This window comes from Tursiops truncatus, chromosome 6 (genome assembly GCF_011762595.2).
Source record: "Tursiops truncatus isolate mTurTru1 chromosome 6, mTurTru1.mat.Y, whole genome shotgun sequence".
Lineage (NCBI taxonomy): Eukaryota > Metazoa > Chordata > Mammalia > Artiodactyla > Delphinidae > Tursiops > Tursiops truncatus.
Window position 1 is genome coordinate 10,846,815 of NC_047039.1, and position 15,222 is coordinate 10,862,036.

General features: G+C 47.8%; 1 protein-coding gene across 1 annotated transcript; it reads right to left on the bottom strand.

Annotated features, from left to right (window-relative positions):
- Nucleotides 1–1,011: 1,011 nt before the first annotated feature.
- Nucleotides 1,012–11,864, bottom strand: PNOC (prepronociceptin). Its single transcript, XM_004317500.3, has 2 exons — nucleotides 11,731–11,864; nucleotides 1,012–1,417 (listed from the first exon to the last, which is right to left on the bottom strand). Exons 1-2 carry the CDS (start codon nucleotides 11,854–11,856, stop codon nucleotides 1,013–1,015), a joined length of 531 nt encoding a protein of 176 aa, XP_004317548.1. The 5' UTR covers nucleotides 11,857–11,864; the 3' UTR covers nucleotide 1,012.
- Nucleotides 11,865–15,222: the final 3,358 nt, after the last annotated feature.

Below are 15,222 nucleotides of genomic sequence, written 5' to 3' on the forward strand. Positions count from 1 at the left end.
TTGATGGGCTGAGGAAAGCTGAGTTTGTAATGCCTGGGCAATAAATTAGCATCTCTGATGTTTATCATCTGGTCTGCATTATAGGTACATGTATAAATGTGTCTATGGGGGTAAGAACATACCAGAAGGGAGAGAGGAAAAGGGCGAACAAACACACACAAAACAAAAATGGCACCTGGAAAGAAGCAAAAACTGAGGAGAGATGATGATCCCTGAGTCCCTCTTCCAAAAGCGACTCAGGTCACTTGGGCCAGATTCTCAAAGCCTTGCTCAGGTTCCATTGGCTGCAAAGAATCAGCCCGTCTCTGGCCAAGTGGTCAGATGGACGAGTGATGTGTGGAAGAAAGAAAGGCAGAAAAGTGTCCTGACAAGAACTGGTCCTAACCAGAACTCCTTGACTGGGGGAGATTGGGAAAGTTTAATGGTTTCCATGGAAGCCAGTCACCTTGAGATACAGGGGGGTAAGGGAAGGGACAGCTAAGCCATCTTTGAAGGTGAAATAGCAACATCACAGCCACAGAAATCAGACTCTCTGCGAATGGCTAAGCGTAGGTCCAGTTCTCCGTTCTTAGTCTCGGAGGAAAGGTGAGTGAATGGTTTCTATGGCAACCAGATAGGAGGATTGGTCCACTTAACTGTCCCCATAGAAACTAAGCTCCTGGAGAGCTATAGAGGAATTAGTTATCTCAATACACTACTATTATCCCCATGGTAACCAGTCTCTTAATGGCAGTGGTCAGTGTCGAGAACACTCCCAGGAAAATCTTTGCTCCCAGAGAGAAGGTGGGCAGGAGGTAGGCAGGTGGGTTTACCTCCCAGGCCTCCCAGGAGCTGAACCCCTGGAGGTGGTGTAGGGTGTGCGTATGTGTTTGGGGGCCAGCGTGCTTCCCCAGGCCAGGGAGGATGGCTAAGGCAGGGGTGGAGGAGTTTTCGTTTCGCCCCCAGCTCATTCGGGCCCCACTCACTCATGGGTTGAAGTGGACGGTACAGCTGGGAGGGGCTCCCCTTCCGGCTACGCATTACCATGCTGGTTCAGGGTGCGCCGGCGCTGGCTGGACTGCATGCTCAGGACCAGGTACTGCCTCATAAACTCACTGAACCGCTTCTGGTTGGCCAACTTCCGGGCCGACTTCCGGGCTCCGGTGAAACCCCCGAACCTCTTCTGCAGCTGCCTCTGCTCCATGCCCCCCACCTCCTCCATGCCGGGCTCTGTCCCTTTCTGAGCTTGGAAGAGGCTCCTGACACGGGGCATTCTCTTCAGATGCTGCATCTCAGAGACTCTTGGCTGGTCAAGAGCAGCTACCACGTGGTCTGGGTCAGCAGGGCTGAGCTGCCAGGAGCCCCTCGCCATGACCTTGGTGCACGGAGTCCAGAGAGGGCCGGAGAAAACCTTCCCTTCACACTCGAGGATGCACACCTGCAAAGATGGAGGTGGAGGAGGGAGAGAGACGAGGGACAGCTATTGGTCCAAGGCAATGAGGAGATCAAGCCCACGAGGAGATCCAGTCCTTCTGTCGTCTACTTTGGTGCCAACGCACGTGCTCCTGAAGCACCCATTTATCAAGTACCGTGCAGCAGTTTTGCATGCAGTTATTTAAGTGCGTAGAATTTCAGAATTGGAAAGAAGCAGAAAACTAGCCCGGCTATGTCATTTCACAAAGAAAACTGGGGCTCAGGGAGGTGAGGTTAACTCACCACAGGTGACACAGCAAGTTAACAGAATGAATGCACCAAACCTGCACCGCGTTATAGCCCTCGTCGGGTTTTTGGAGCCAAACACAGCTCATCAGGTCACCCATAAAGAAGAATTTTATTTTGTTGTCTTATCAAGCTTAGGAGAGGTCAGATCGGTTTAAGAAACTGGGGATTTCTTAAGTATGTAGTATGTAGCGTGTAGCATGTAGTCACGTGGTTAAATCTGCATGGTTACTTTAAGGTCACCAGGTAAAGATCAACCTTGGTGTGATTCATTTTTCACCTCACACACACTAGTCATCACTATCTGTGCATCAGTTACAGAAAATGGGGGTCAAACAGACTTGTGGTTGCCAAGGGGGAGGGAGAGTGGGGGAGGGATGGATTGGGAGTTCGAGGTTAGGAGATGCGAACTGTTACGTATAGAATGGATGGATAACAAGGTCCTGCTGCATAGCACAGGGAACTGTATTCAATGTCCTGGGATAAACCATAATGGAAAGAATATGAAAAAGGATGTATATATGTGTATAACGGAGTCACTTTGCTGTACAGCAGAAATTAACACAACATTGTAAAGCAACTATACTTCAATAAAAAAATTTAAAAAAAAAGAAAATGGGGGCCAAGACCTTGGGATGTAGGCAGGTTGGGCATTCGGGGAACATCGGACACAATCCAGTAGACCCGTCAGCCCCCGAGGAACTCCTGCTGCTTCTCTGTCTCTCCAGGCATCTCCATTTCTCATCTAGACTACCAACCTGACCATGATCTCTCCCACCCTCCTGACTGGTCCTGGCCTTGGCCCTTTCCTCCCACGTTCCGGTCTCCGATTAGGTCTCCTGGGAGCCTCTGCCTCCAACTTTTTTTTTTTCCTATTTGCTGTTTTGACTTCACCCTGAATGCTCCTCTCTGTGTTTCTGGCCTTAGCCAGATGGAAACCGCCTTTCAACCTGACCTTGACATCATGGTCAGCAGGAAGCGGCAGAGCCCTTCGTCAGACCTCGGAGTCTTTGCTTGGCTTCCAGGGCATCCAGAGTTACTGCTCTGCCTGGGCAGGTGTGGGACGTGAGAAGATGTGTGTGTGCCTCATCGGCCCTACCTGGGGAGCAAAAACATCCACCCAGGGCTTCCCTGGTGGCGCAGTGGTTGAGAGTCCGCCTGCCGTGTCTTCTATCTCCATCAAAATGTCTGACCAACACATTAAGTACAATTTGTTAAGAAGAAAGCCCACCTTCTCTTCTGGGGCAGAGGCTACCACCTGCCCATTCTGTACCCATCTCCCCTCTTCCTTACTAAGAGAGCACTTCTGGGACTTCTCTGGTGGCGCAGAGGTTAAGACTCTGCTCTCCCAATACAGGGGGCATGAGTTCGATCCCTGGTCGGGGAACTAAGATCCCACATGCATGCCGCAACTAAGAGTTCGCCTGCCACAACTAAGGAGCCTGCCTGCTGCAACTAAGACCAGGCGCAACCAAATAAATAAATAAATAAATAAATATTTTTTTAAAAAAGAGAGAACACTTGTTTTCTTCCTGAAGGCCACATATGTTTCCCATATGTGTAGCCGCAGAGTGCTAACCACTGGACCACCAGGGAAGTCCCTCAGTCTTATTTCTGAATCTTCCTCTCAACACCCCTCATTGCTTCAGGCATATGAGGTTGCTCTTAGTGCCTCAAACACAGCGAGCTCCCTCGCCTTCCCCACATGTCTTTTCTCACTCTGTTCCTTCTGATGGAATAACCTCCTTCCGTCTATCCTTTGGGGCCAGCCAGGCTCCAGAGCTACTCCTCAATGACACCTGCTTCTGGCTCCCCGGCTGGAATTGCTCTCTCCTGCTTCTGTGCTCCCACAGAACTTTGTTTTCCACTTGTGGAAATTTGAATGCTTAGTATAATTGTAACACCTTACAAGACAGAATATGACAAGTTAGGGACCACATCTTACTCATGGAGGAGTCTTCTCCATCCAGTAAATAGGAGGGTTTCAAGTAGAGGTCTGTTACCCTGAGCTGTATTAATAAAGAATTCACTTTATATTTAGCTAAGCGTGACAAAGGGAAAACTTTAAAAAAAAAAAGAAAAGAAAAAGATGAGAAAGGGAGTCACTGGAAGAACAGGAGTTGTAGCTAGTTGCAACCAGACTCCAACTCCTCTGGCATTTAGCACAAGCTTCTGATGTAGTGCTTGTCACCCTGTTGCAGCTCTTTGTCTTGTCTGTCCCATTAGACCAGGGTTTTTCACGTGTTTTTGGGTCATGGGCTCTTTTGAGAATCTAATTATTCTCCATAAGGGATTCCCTCCCTTTCACTGTATAACTGCACATTCATGTCACATTTGCGCATAATTTTAGGGGGTTCATACATCTTCTAAAGCCTAGCCATGGACAGGCATCCGTGGACTCCAGGCTTAGGACCTCTTCACTTGGCTGCTAGCTGTGCTGTAGGGAGAACGTGTATGCATTCCAGGCATCTCATAGCTGGAGTACAAAGTGGAGTCCATAGTGAGGATGTGAAATGAAGAGAAACAAGAGGAGGAAGAGGGGTTCTGCAGCTGAGGTCGCCCAATGGTCACACTGGGAGATGCCTCAACTCTTCTTGTGCATCGTCAAGGCATTGCATAGACTCCTTGGGCAACACCTGGTCCAATGGGTCCTACACCTGGGTGTGAATCTGAATCATCTGCAGAACTTTTTAAAACACAGAATTTCATAACCCAGTTAAACCTCTGAGGAATAGAACCAAAACTCAGGTAACTGTGAGATTTGCCCAGGTTTGGAAATGACCAGTGTGGTCCATGTTCGCATGTTATAATGAGGTTCAGTAATGGGTCCAAAACTACATGGTGAAATAACAGTATAACCTGAACAGAACTCCAACGTTTCAAGTCCCAACCCAGGACACCTCCTAGTCAGTGACTTCTCTGTGCTTGCAATATGAAATGGTGGAAACTAATGGGAAAATAAGGATTCTATGAGACCAAAAAGTAAGGTTCTGATGGGGAAATTGCTTATTTTCTGCTGGACCAGAGAGAAGAAAGAGGTGGTATCCAGTGGGAGTGTTACTCTCACTCTCCTTCACTGGTAAGGTTTCCAAGGAACACCTTTGCCCAGACCACCTGCTGGCCAGAGGTGGTGAGATTGGCCCCTACTGATACACAAGATTTTTTCGAGTATGTCTTTTCCATTTAGAGTTTCCTCAGAGATGCTGACAACTCAGTGAGATACATAGAGAAACCAGTTTTTCACACCCACAGACTCACTGGGTAAGAAAGAACGATGGGCAAATTCCATAGATGGGGAGGGTGGACTCTAGAACAATGGAGCTGCAGACTTGAGTGGTCTTTATGAACCCTACTGGGGTTTGTTAGAATGCAAATTCTTAATCTATACCCCTGGAGATTCTGATGCAGTAAACTGAGGGTGGGCTCCAGGAATTTGCATTTTCAAGCATTCCAGGCGATTCTGAGGCTGGATTACACTTTGAGAAACCCTGCTTTGGAACTGGCTCTGAGGAGGAAGAAACCATCAGGGAACATGGTGGTTGGGGGCTCCTTCAGAGAGTCACTTGGGTCTGTACTATACCTGCTCCTGAAACACTTTGAAGAAAACTGGGTAGAACCAATTTGTAGTTTGTTCTTTTAGATCATCATCCTATCGGGTTATTGCTCTACAGCAGTGGGTCTCAATCGGGAGCAGTTTTGCCCCCCAGGGGACATTTGGCAATGTCTGGAGACACGTTTGGTTGTCACACAGTGGGTGGGAGCAGGGAGGCTACTGCTATCCAGTGAGTAGAGGCCAGCTGTTACTGAACACAAGGTTGTGTGCCCGACGCACAGTGATGCCAGACAAACCGAAACACTGGCGTCTGGAACAGAGAAGGGTTTATTGCAGGGCCAAGGGAGAACAGGTGGCTCATGTTCAAAAATCCCAAACCCCCTGATGGTTTTGGGGGAGAAGTTTTTAATAGGCAAAATTTAGGGTGAAGGCTGCAGGGTGTGTGACTTTGTTCTGATGTGTTGGTGGTGAGGTAACAGGTGCTCCAGGAATCTTGTGCTCAGCCTGGAGTCACCATCCTCCTAAGGATGAGGGCCTTAGTTCCCACAGAAGAACACAAAGGTATTGTTATACGTATCCCTTGAGGAGGAACCCTGCCCCAGGGCTGCACTATTGTTTGATTGCTCCTCCCTTGCCCCTGATTAACAACTGTTTGAACCTACCCTTTGGAACTTAGGGAAAGTTCTGGAGGCTGGATGAAGCCTATTTCCTACAAAAAAAGAAATGGGGGACACAGAAAGGATTTGTACCCAGGAGGGTCCCACAGAGTCCTGCTCTGTTTCACAGGGACACTAGCAAACATCCTACAATGCATAGGACAACCCCCTCCTCCCCAACAAATAATTATCCAGCCTAATATATCTACAGTGATGAGTCTGAGAAACCGTATATTACAGAGTCAAGGAGATAACAGGAAAGCATGGGTAGCACTGGGAAAGCCAGTAGAAGTGAAACAGGAGGGAAGGGAGCAGGGCATAACCTCTCAAAGAATAATATAGCCCTAGAAGATATGACATAAACAGGTTAGAACCAACTAGGTCCAAGACGGTGGAAGATTCGACTTCCAGTGGAACGTTGAGCCTCATTACACACTCACTGTAATACATTAACATCTAAATGACACACCTACAGGTGCCATGACAGTTCCAGGGCTGACCGTAAAAGGTCAAAAAGTGGGCGGTGGTCCAATTCCTGGACGTCTCCTCCCCCTCTGCAAAATAGTTGGAATAATCCTCCCGTTCAGGAGCCTGTGAAATTACCCAGCCCATAAAAACTAACCACCCCATATTTCGGGGCCTCTCTCCTTCTGAAGTGGCCCACACTGTTTGTGGAGTGTGTTTCTCCCAGGGCCGTTCTCACCTTTTGAGAGGGACTGCATTCTGTCTATGGAATGTGTATCTCTCTAAATAAATCCACTTCCTACCTTTCACTTTGTCTTTTACTGAATTCTTTCTGAGATGAGACATAAAGAATCTGAGTTTCATTAAGTCCTGAGACCAGGTGTGTGATCTCCATTAAAAGACCATGGGTTCCAGTCCCAGCGCCAGTGTTTCAAGTCCCAGTCTGAGTTGTGCGGTTTCAGAAGCGTAGAGGTGAAACGGACCGTTGGAGCACACTCGGTGGGATCCTCACCGAATAGGAGCCTCAAAGTGCTGGCTGTATTGTTCTGCTCCTTCCATTTACAGAAACAGGTGGAAGCCGTTAAGCCCAGAGGCTATCAGATCTCCTGTGAGCCCCTGAGTTTCTAAGCCCAGATGGTAATTAGGTTGTGTGTCAATCAGAGAAAATGAAATTCTACCATCAAACCACATGCAGAGCCCACACCGAGGCTCAACGTACTATTAGATGAATTAGGTGCTAACAAACTCGTCTCAATTCTTGATTTAGGAGAAGGTTTTGGGCAGAAATGAGGAATCCAAATTCGCGACAGCATTTGTAGCACCAGATGGGCATAGGAGCTTAATGCCTAAACTCTCTGGGCTGAGGGACCCACCAGCTTCTTTCCAGAGATGGGTTAATGGCCCGTTAAGTGAGCTGGACACATTTTCACAGCCCACACTGATGACATGGCCATATTAAGCCACAGTGCCGAGGAGCATCTGGAAAGTCCCAGACTGGTGCCAAATTGATCTGTAAAGCTGGGCTTGGGAGGAAACTGAGCAAAAGGCCGTTTGGATGTCTGGGATCGAAGATGAGGGAAACAGGCCCACGAGCCCATTGGAAGGAAAAGAAGCAGCTCATTGAGTTTGTCACGTTTCTGCCACTAAGGAATCCAACCACTTCTGACAGAGAGACATTTGAGATCTATTTGCTTTAGGAGGTCTGCCAGAATATTTGAGGGCCAACGCAAGCAGGCCAGCAGAGGAATAGTACAAAAGAAAAACGTATTAGGAACTCCGACTGCAAGTGAACGATTAAGAATTTTCATGTAATGAAGACAAACTACTAGCGGAAGGTAGTTTCTTCTGCTTTTAATAGAGTTTTAGGGAATTTAAATAAATTTCCCCAGACCTTTCTTGGGAGTCACCTTCTTTGTCTCTGAAACAACTCAGTGAATCTAGTTTTTTTCTTCTTAAGCCGATGGTGTTAGTACCGTTCACAGTTTAGCTGAAAGCTCAGGATATTGCAATGGTTTGGGGGTGTGTGAATAATTTACTGACCAAAATGATAGTCTACCAAAAAGACAACCATACTTGGACCATTGCCCTGGAATGAGAAATAAAGAAATTTTTGATGAAGCCAAGGGTCCAGAGGGTCCTGGGAATAGCTCAGGATTATACCATTTTGTGGAGGGATTGGGGAGCTGACCCTTGCCTAAATGTCTGAGTCCCCCATCATTCACAGAGTGGACATACTCAAGGGTTGAAATGAGATGTGGTTGCCTCAATTCTAGGCATCTCATAAAACTTAAAAAAAAATAGGTTAAAAGTGAATACAAGCTAGAAACCAAACAGTCAGGCAGCCAGGTCCTCTGGGGGTCAGCAGGCACTGGTAGGGATTATCCCTCACTGTGAGGCTAGACCTGGCCATTTTCTAACAGTGTTGTCTGGACCCCAGAGATTGAAGATGCTATGAAGAAATGGAAACAGGCTCCAATTTCTTTCCTGGCTTTGAAAGACACCAGTGTAAAAACTGTGCAGTGCCTGCACCTATTAGGACACTAAAGGTCTTGCAGTTTTACAATTTCCGTGGGACCTCTTAACTGAGTACTGCTCTGTGCCACACACTGCAACCTGCTGGGGATACCCAGAATAATCAGCAAAGAAAGCTCATACCTGGTGGTGAGAGACTAGCCGATGCAAGTAATCATCAGGGAGCAAAGGAGCTAGGGGCTGGCTCAATTGGGGCCAGGTGGAGAATCAGCAAAGATTCTCCTACCAGGTGAAACCTAATCTGGGTTTTGAAGAATGAGTAGGATTTATTGGCTGGGGGAGGAGGGAGAGCCATGAGCAAGATAGCAGGTCAGGTTTGTGGAGCCGTGGAAAGGGAAGGGAAGCCTGGATTTCCCAGAAACTATGGAAAGTGATGGAAGCCCAGCAGAGAGGAGGTGAGGGGTGTACCTTTGGGCGTTACCTGCTGTCTGGGGAGAGCGGACGGCCTGGAAAGTGGATGCAGCATCTCAGAAGGAGGTAAGAAGCAGGGAATCTTGGCGATTATGTTCATGGGGCAGGAAAAGGAACAGGACCGCAACAGGAGGCAGAAAAGGAAGAGTCACAGTGGGGAAGAGAGCCGGGTTCACCCAGAGGGGACGAGGAGAGGAAGCCTGCACATCTGCCGGGGGTTCTGTGGTTAGGAGCTGCTGGTGACCTCCGAGAGCAGCTAAGGAGTGAGGCAGAGGCAAGGGACTCGAAGTCACAAGTGTAGATACTCTTTCAAAAACATGACAACGGAGGGAAGGAAAGAGCAAGTGGGAGAGGGGAAAAAGGAGAAATTCCCAGCAGGAAAATCAGTGGTACAAAGGAAGAAGGAAGGAAGGGCAGGAGGACAGATCCTGAGATGGCAATAAAGAGGCTGGAGAGAATCTGTCCCTGGTGGCCTCTGTTGTCTCAGAACAGGGCTCCCAAGGTCAAGGTGTCCCGGAGTGGGAGAATCAGAGTGCTTCCCAGTCAGGTGCGATGTTTATTACAAACAAATCACCTAAATCCATGAATGCTTTACTTTGTAAAAAATAAATTAGAGTAGACTTCGGGTTATCCTTACAGTTGAGGTCCTAACACTTTTTTTTTTATTGTGAGATACACATATCATCAAATTTAGCGTTTGAACCCTTTTTAAGTGTACAGCTCAGTGGTATTAAGTATTGATATATTCACATCGTTGTCCTACCATCACCTCCCCCAACCATCTCTAGAACTTTTTCCTTTCCCCAAACTGAAACTTTGTACCGGTTAAACACTAACTCCCCTTTCCTCTTTCCCCAGCCCTTGGCAATCCCCATTCTACTTTCTGTTTCTGCGAATCAGACGACTCTAGGAACTTAAGGTAAGTGGAATCATATAGCATTTGTCCTTCTGTGATTGGCTTATTTCACTTAGCATACATCTTCAGGGCTCATCCATGCCGTAACATGTGTCACAATTCCCTTCCTTTTTAAAGCTGGATAATATTCAACTGTATGCATAGACCATCTTTTCTTTATCCATTCATCTCTCGATGGTCGGTTGAGTCATTTCTACCTTTTGACTCTTGTGAGTAATGCTGTTATGAACATGGGTGTACGAATATCTGTTCGAGTCCTAATGCTTTTTTGAGTGGGAGATAAAGGGTTGCAGTTAAAACTCGTGATTCAGGAATTGTTCACAACTTTCAGTCTTGTCTAGGCTGCAACCTCAGAGCCTTAAAAGTGTGGCGATTATGAGATTATTGCTTAATCAACTCCTTCACTAGTTTACGTGTAAACTAGTTGTCTGCTCTGTTTACTAAGACCAAGGGAAAGGTTTTGTTTTGGGTGAAATTTTAAGCCTCTCTGGGCTGCACAGAAAAGGCAGGTGGGCCTTCTGTGTTCTAGCCAAACTCAGCTTTTCTCAGTTCCTTAATTGCCACTCCAGTCCCCTGAAAGGCATTTGCACCTGTGCCCCCTCCCCTCCCCCACGCCTCCCTCCATTACCTGGGCACCTGGGGCTCTTCCTCCCTGCCTCTTCACTCCAGATCTTCTTTCGGTTTCCTTAAAGACTTAGTTCCTCCAAAAGCCCCCTCTGCCCCTCTAGACTAGGTTGGGGTCCCCTGTTCTTGCTTCCCCGGGGCTCAGTAATTACGCTCATGGAGGGATTGGGGGTTCTTCTCTCCCACCAGTTGCAAAAGCCATCCATCCGCTCACCTCAGGGCCCTTGGCCTAGTTCAGTGCTCAGCACATAGTAGGTGCTCAGGAAACCCATGATAGCTGAATGAGGAGGATGGATGAACTTTGAATAGGTTCTCTGGGGATGCGCTTCATGATTCGGTGGTTATTACTGTTCAGAAAACAGACTTGGAAACCACTGAGCTGGCATAGGAGGAGCTTGCTGTTTGGGTGCGTTGGGGGCCGTGTCTGCTCACGTTAGGGTGTTATCCCAGCGTGAGTACTTGGTTCCTATATCTGTACGCTTGCCTTAAGGAACAGCAGGCGAAAGTTTGTTCTTAAAGGTTGAGGAGTTTCAAACATGGCATCTTTTGAAAAGAGTTTACTTGACTACAAAGAAAAAGTAATTGAGTTATATTGGATTTAATAGGAGAGGAATAACTAAACTATAATGAAAGCAGTTGACAAAGCAGCTTACTTAGTAAAAAGAAATTTAGTGCTCAAATCAAAATTTAAAATACGAGAGAGCATTTAGGTGTTCATTGTAGAACTGTCTATAATATCAAAACTGAAGGGCAACATACATGTTCAACAGGAGGGGATTGGTTAAGCAAAGTATACTGTATTCATGGGAAGAAGTAACTTCAAATAATGTTAATAACGGGAAAATTATCCTTGTGTAACATAGCAAGTGAAAAAACTAGGATTCTTTCTCTGGTGGGATTAAAGGTGATTTAAATTTTTTTTTTATAGTTTTTGGAATTTTTCAAATTCTCTAGAATGAGTATGCATTATTTTTTTATTTTTTTGCGGTACGCGGGTCTCTCACTGTTGTGGCCTCTCCTGTTGCGGAGCACAGGCTCCGGACGCGCAGGCTCAGCGGCCATGGCTCACGGGCCCAGCTGCTCCGCGGCACGTGGGATCCTCTGGGACCGGGGCACGAACCCGCGTCCCCTGCATCGGCAGGCGGACTCTCAACCACTGCGCCACCAGGGAAGCCCAGTATGCATTATTTTAATGATGGGAACAAAATGGCAGCATGGGTGGGTCTTTATATGAACGTGGTAAAGTGGAAAGGTGACAGGGTTTGCTTTCAGAAGATGCTCAAGTCCACATCTGTTTCCTACAGACCGTCTGACACTAGGAGAGTCACGTGACCTTGGGGGGAGGGAGGGGAAGACAGGCCTGCTCCTGGACCTACCTCAAGGTCGAAGCTGTTAAGAGCCGGGCGGAGCTTCTCTCTGCAGGCCATACAGTCCTTCTGACAGCTGCTGGACACGCTGGAGAAGAGGCTGAGAAGCAGGAGGTCACAAAACAGGATTTTCATGGTGCAGGAGCTGGAAGCAGGATGCTAAAACACAAGTGAGGGCGGGTGGCAATTAGCACAGCCCTTCTGTGGGGGCCAGTAGGGGCTGGAGACCCTCACATAGGGGACGCGGGAAAGACACTCTTCTGGGGGGACAGTGCAGCCGGGCCTGAGATTCCACCTCCCAGGAGGGAGTGGACTGTTGAGAGCACAGGTGGCCCAGGCCTGTCTGCCAGGCATAATGTTCATGCAGGGCTGGTGTCTGGGCTCCTGGGGGGAGCACCCCTGCGATTCCTGCCACTCAGCTGACCTCCACGTGCACGAACCCTTCCAGGGAGCTAAAGGCCTCACTTTGCGACTTACCAGTGTGTGGCCTGAAGACAACCTCTCCCAGCCTCAGTTTTCATAACTCTAAAAGGGGAATAGTGGTACCCACCTTGTCCCAGGGCTATTGCAAAGATTAGACCCATAAGGGACGTTTTGCAAAGTGCGGTGATGAGTGAGATGTGTAAAATAGATTTATGTGTGACCGATCCTCCCCAGACTCCCCTGCCTCTGCCAGGAATGCCCCGAGGCCCAGAATTCACTCTTCCAGGACGGTTCTGCTAGGTTCCTTGTCTGTTTCCCCTGCTAGACGTGAGCCAGCTTCCTGAGCACAGAGCTAATATGTTCACCTTGCTAATCCGTGCAAAGCACAGGACGAGGCTTTGCAGAACCAGGCTTTGGAGTTATCTATTGAAAAATGAACAAAGAGGGACTTCCCTGGTGGTTCAGTGGTTAAGACTTTGCCTTCCAATTCAGGGGATGTGGGTTTGATCCCTGGTCGGGGAGTTAAGATCCCCCATACCTCACAGCCAAAAAACCAAAACATAAAACAGAAGCAATATTGTTACAATTTCAATAAAGACTTTAAAAATGGTCCACATCAAAAAAAAATCTTAAAAAAAATGAACAAAGGGACTATTCTAAGGTAATAGCTCTAATGGTTATTAGTTAGATCAGTTGTTTATATTCTTTATGTAGGATTGTCTCAAAGGTGTACAGTTCTTCCTGTTTCCCTTTAAATTTTTCCTGTGATCGAGTCTCCTGAATCAGAAAGCTATTTTCTTGGACTCCATCGCTTTGGGTCCCTGTAGAACCATCTTTATTTGGAGGATGAAATGGAAAGAGGAACAAGGGAACTTTCTGGAAATGTGAATGTTCTTGATTGAGGTGTGGGTCACAGGGGTGTATACGTCTGCCAAAAACCCACTGCATTGTACATTTAGATTCTGTGCATTTCACTGTACGTAAATTTTACCTTAATAAGAGTTGAGCAAAGGAAAACAAAAATCATTGCCTTTATTGCTTTTTCATCAGACTGTACTGAGAAAACGTAAAAGCCTTGCTCTTCAAACGCAGTCTGCAGATTAGCAGCATCCCCTGGGATCTTGTAAGAAATGCAGTATTTCAGGCCCTACCCCAACACCACGGAATCTGGATCTTTTTAGTAAGATTCTCAGGGGAGTCATACACATGCTAAAGTTTGAGAAGCAACGGTAGAAGATGCATGTGAAATGGAGCAAGTGAGTTGGAGAAGGAGGGGTAGCCAGTGCCAGTGGCCATGTTGAGAGACCACCCCAGCTCTTCTTGGGCATTATCCAAGCATTTCGTACCAAGAGGATGTCGAATGAAAGATGCTCAATCAATGTTGGTTAAGTCAATGAGGTGACATTTGAGATGGCTTTTGAATAATGAGGAAGAGTCTGCCAAGAGGACAGAGAAGAGGGCGTCTGAGAGACACAGAACTACCTCGCTTTTAACTAGTGACTCCAACTTTTCAAAGGCATGTTGGAATCGGGATCACAGCCTGGGGGGGTGGTGAGCAGGCGGCTGCACTGGGGCCCCCTCCCTAAGGGAAGCACTTGCTAAGAGAGAAAGGGGCTCCGTCCGTCTAGATGAAACAGGGTCATGTTGGCCATCCTAAAGGGTCTGACCTTTACCCTACAGATTGGGATGTCTGGGGTTAATGAACAAGGAACTTGAACATCTATTCAGATGAATATATCTCAAATGCGTTTTCCTCCTATACCCCCAGGGCTAGTGCCTTAGCTGAGATCTATTGCCTTGGTTACTGTGATCTCGCCCTCTAATTAGTCTGCCTAATGATCCGCCTCCCCGACCAAGCCATCTCTAGATGTGATGATGTTACTCATGCTTAAAATAATTCTGTAACCCCCAGTGGGAATCAGCACTGCTCCTGCCCAGCTCTCTGGCTTCAGCTCCTGTCACTCACCCTTGAATCTCCTCCATTCCTAGTGAATCACGCATAATTCCCAGCTCTAGCGGGTCCTTAACGCCTACGGCGCTTTGGCCCTTGCTGTGTTTTCTGCTCAGAATACCCGCCTCCAGCACATACTTCATACACACCTCAGGAAGTATCCCCTCTGGGAAGCCCTCTCCAAGCCCTGGTCTGGGTTAGATGAGTCTCCTCTGCTCCTGTGGCTTCGCAAAGCAGTACATCACACAGGGAAGCAAGCGAGGCCCAGGGGCCTGTCAAATAGGCACAACAGACCTCCGAGACGGGGTTGTTGGGATTCATGTTTTCTCATCTGCTGATCGCTAAAGACGTGGGTTCAGATCCCACGTCTGCAAGTCACCCTCTCAGGTTCTTATCTGTAAAACTGGGATGATAGTAGTACCTATCTTATTGGACGATTAATGGGTTGATGTTTTTCAGCAGTTAAAATAGCACCTGGCACAGAACAAGTACAACGTAAAAGCTTGTCAGAGAAAGAGCCTAGGACATAGCCTTCACTCTGTGATCCTATCATTGTCTTTTGCGCGGCCCTTAGCACTCTACGTGGTAAGCTTGGACTTGTGTGTCTATATCTCCCACTGGCTGTGAGTTCCTGAAGGGCAGAGATCTCTGTTCTATGGTTCTCTGAATTTCCAGCACCCAGCACAGGGCCAGGCACTTAGGAGGTGCTCAAGAAAGTTTGATAAGTGACAGTGGAGTATCTCAGGAGCCCTCTCCCTTCTCCTTCACAAATGGAGAACTGGGGAGTGTCTGGGAGCACCGGCCCCCCGGGGGCCCGGGATGCTCATGGCACAGGAGCCACTTCAGGACCTGTGTCACTGACAAAGTGTCCAGTAGCTAACTGTTCAGCTTGGCGGCGGGGCATGGGGGGGGCGGGGGTTGGCGGGGAGGGGTGGGAATGAGTTTTGCTCCAGATCAAGGCAAGATGCCATCCTAAACTGGAACCCCATGCCCGTTCTGGAAGAAGACTTGTTGCCAGTGGCCGGGAGGCATGGTTGGAATGGTTAGCTACGTGCTAAGTTTGCACTGGTGCAACGTGTTGGTAGGCAACCCAGGGAAACCCATCACCACTTACAGGCTCTTTTGAA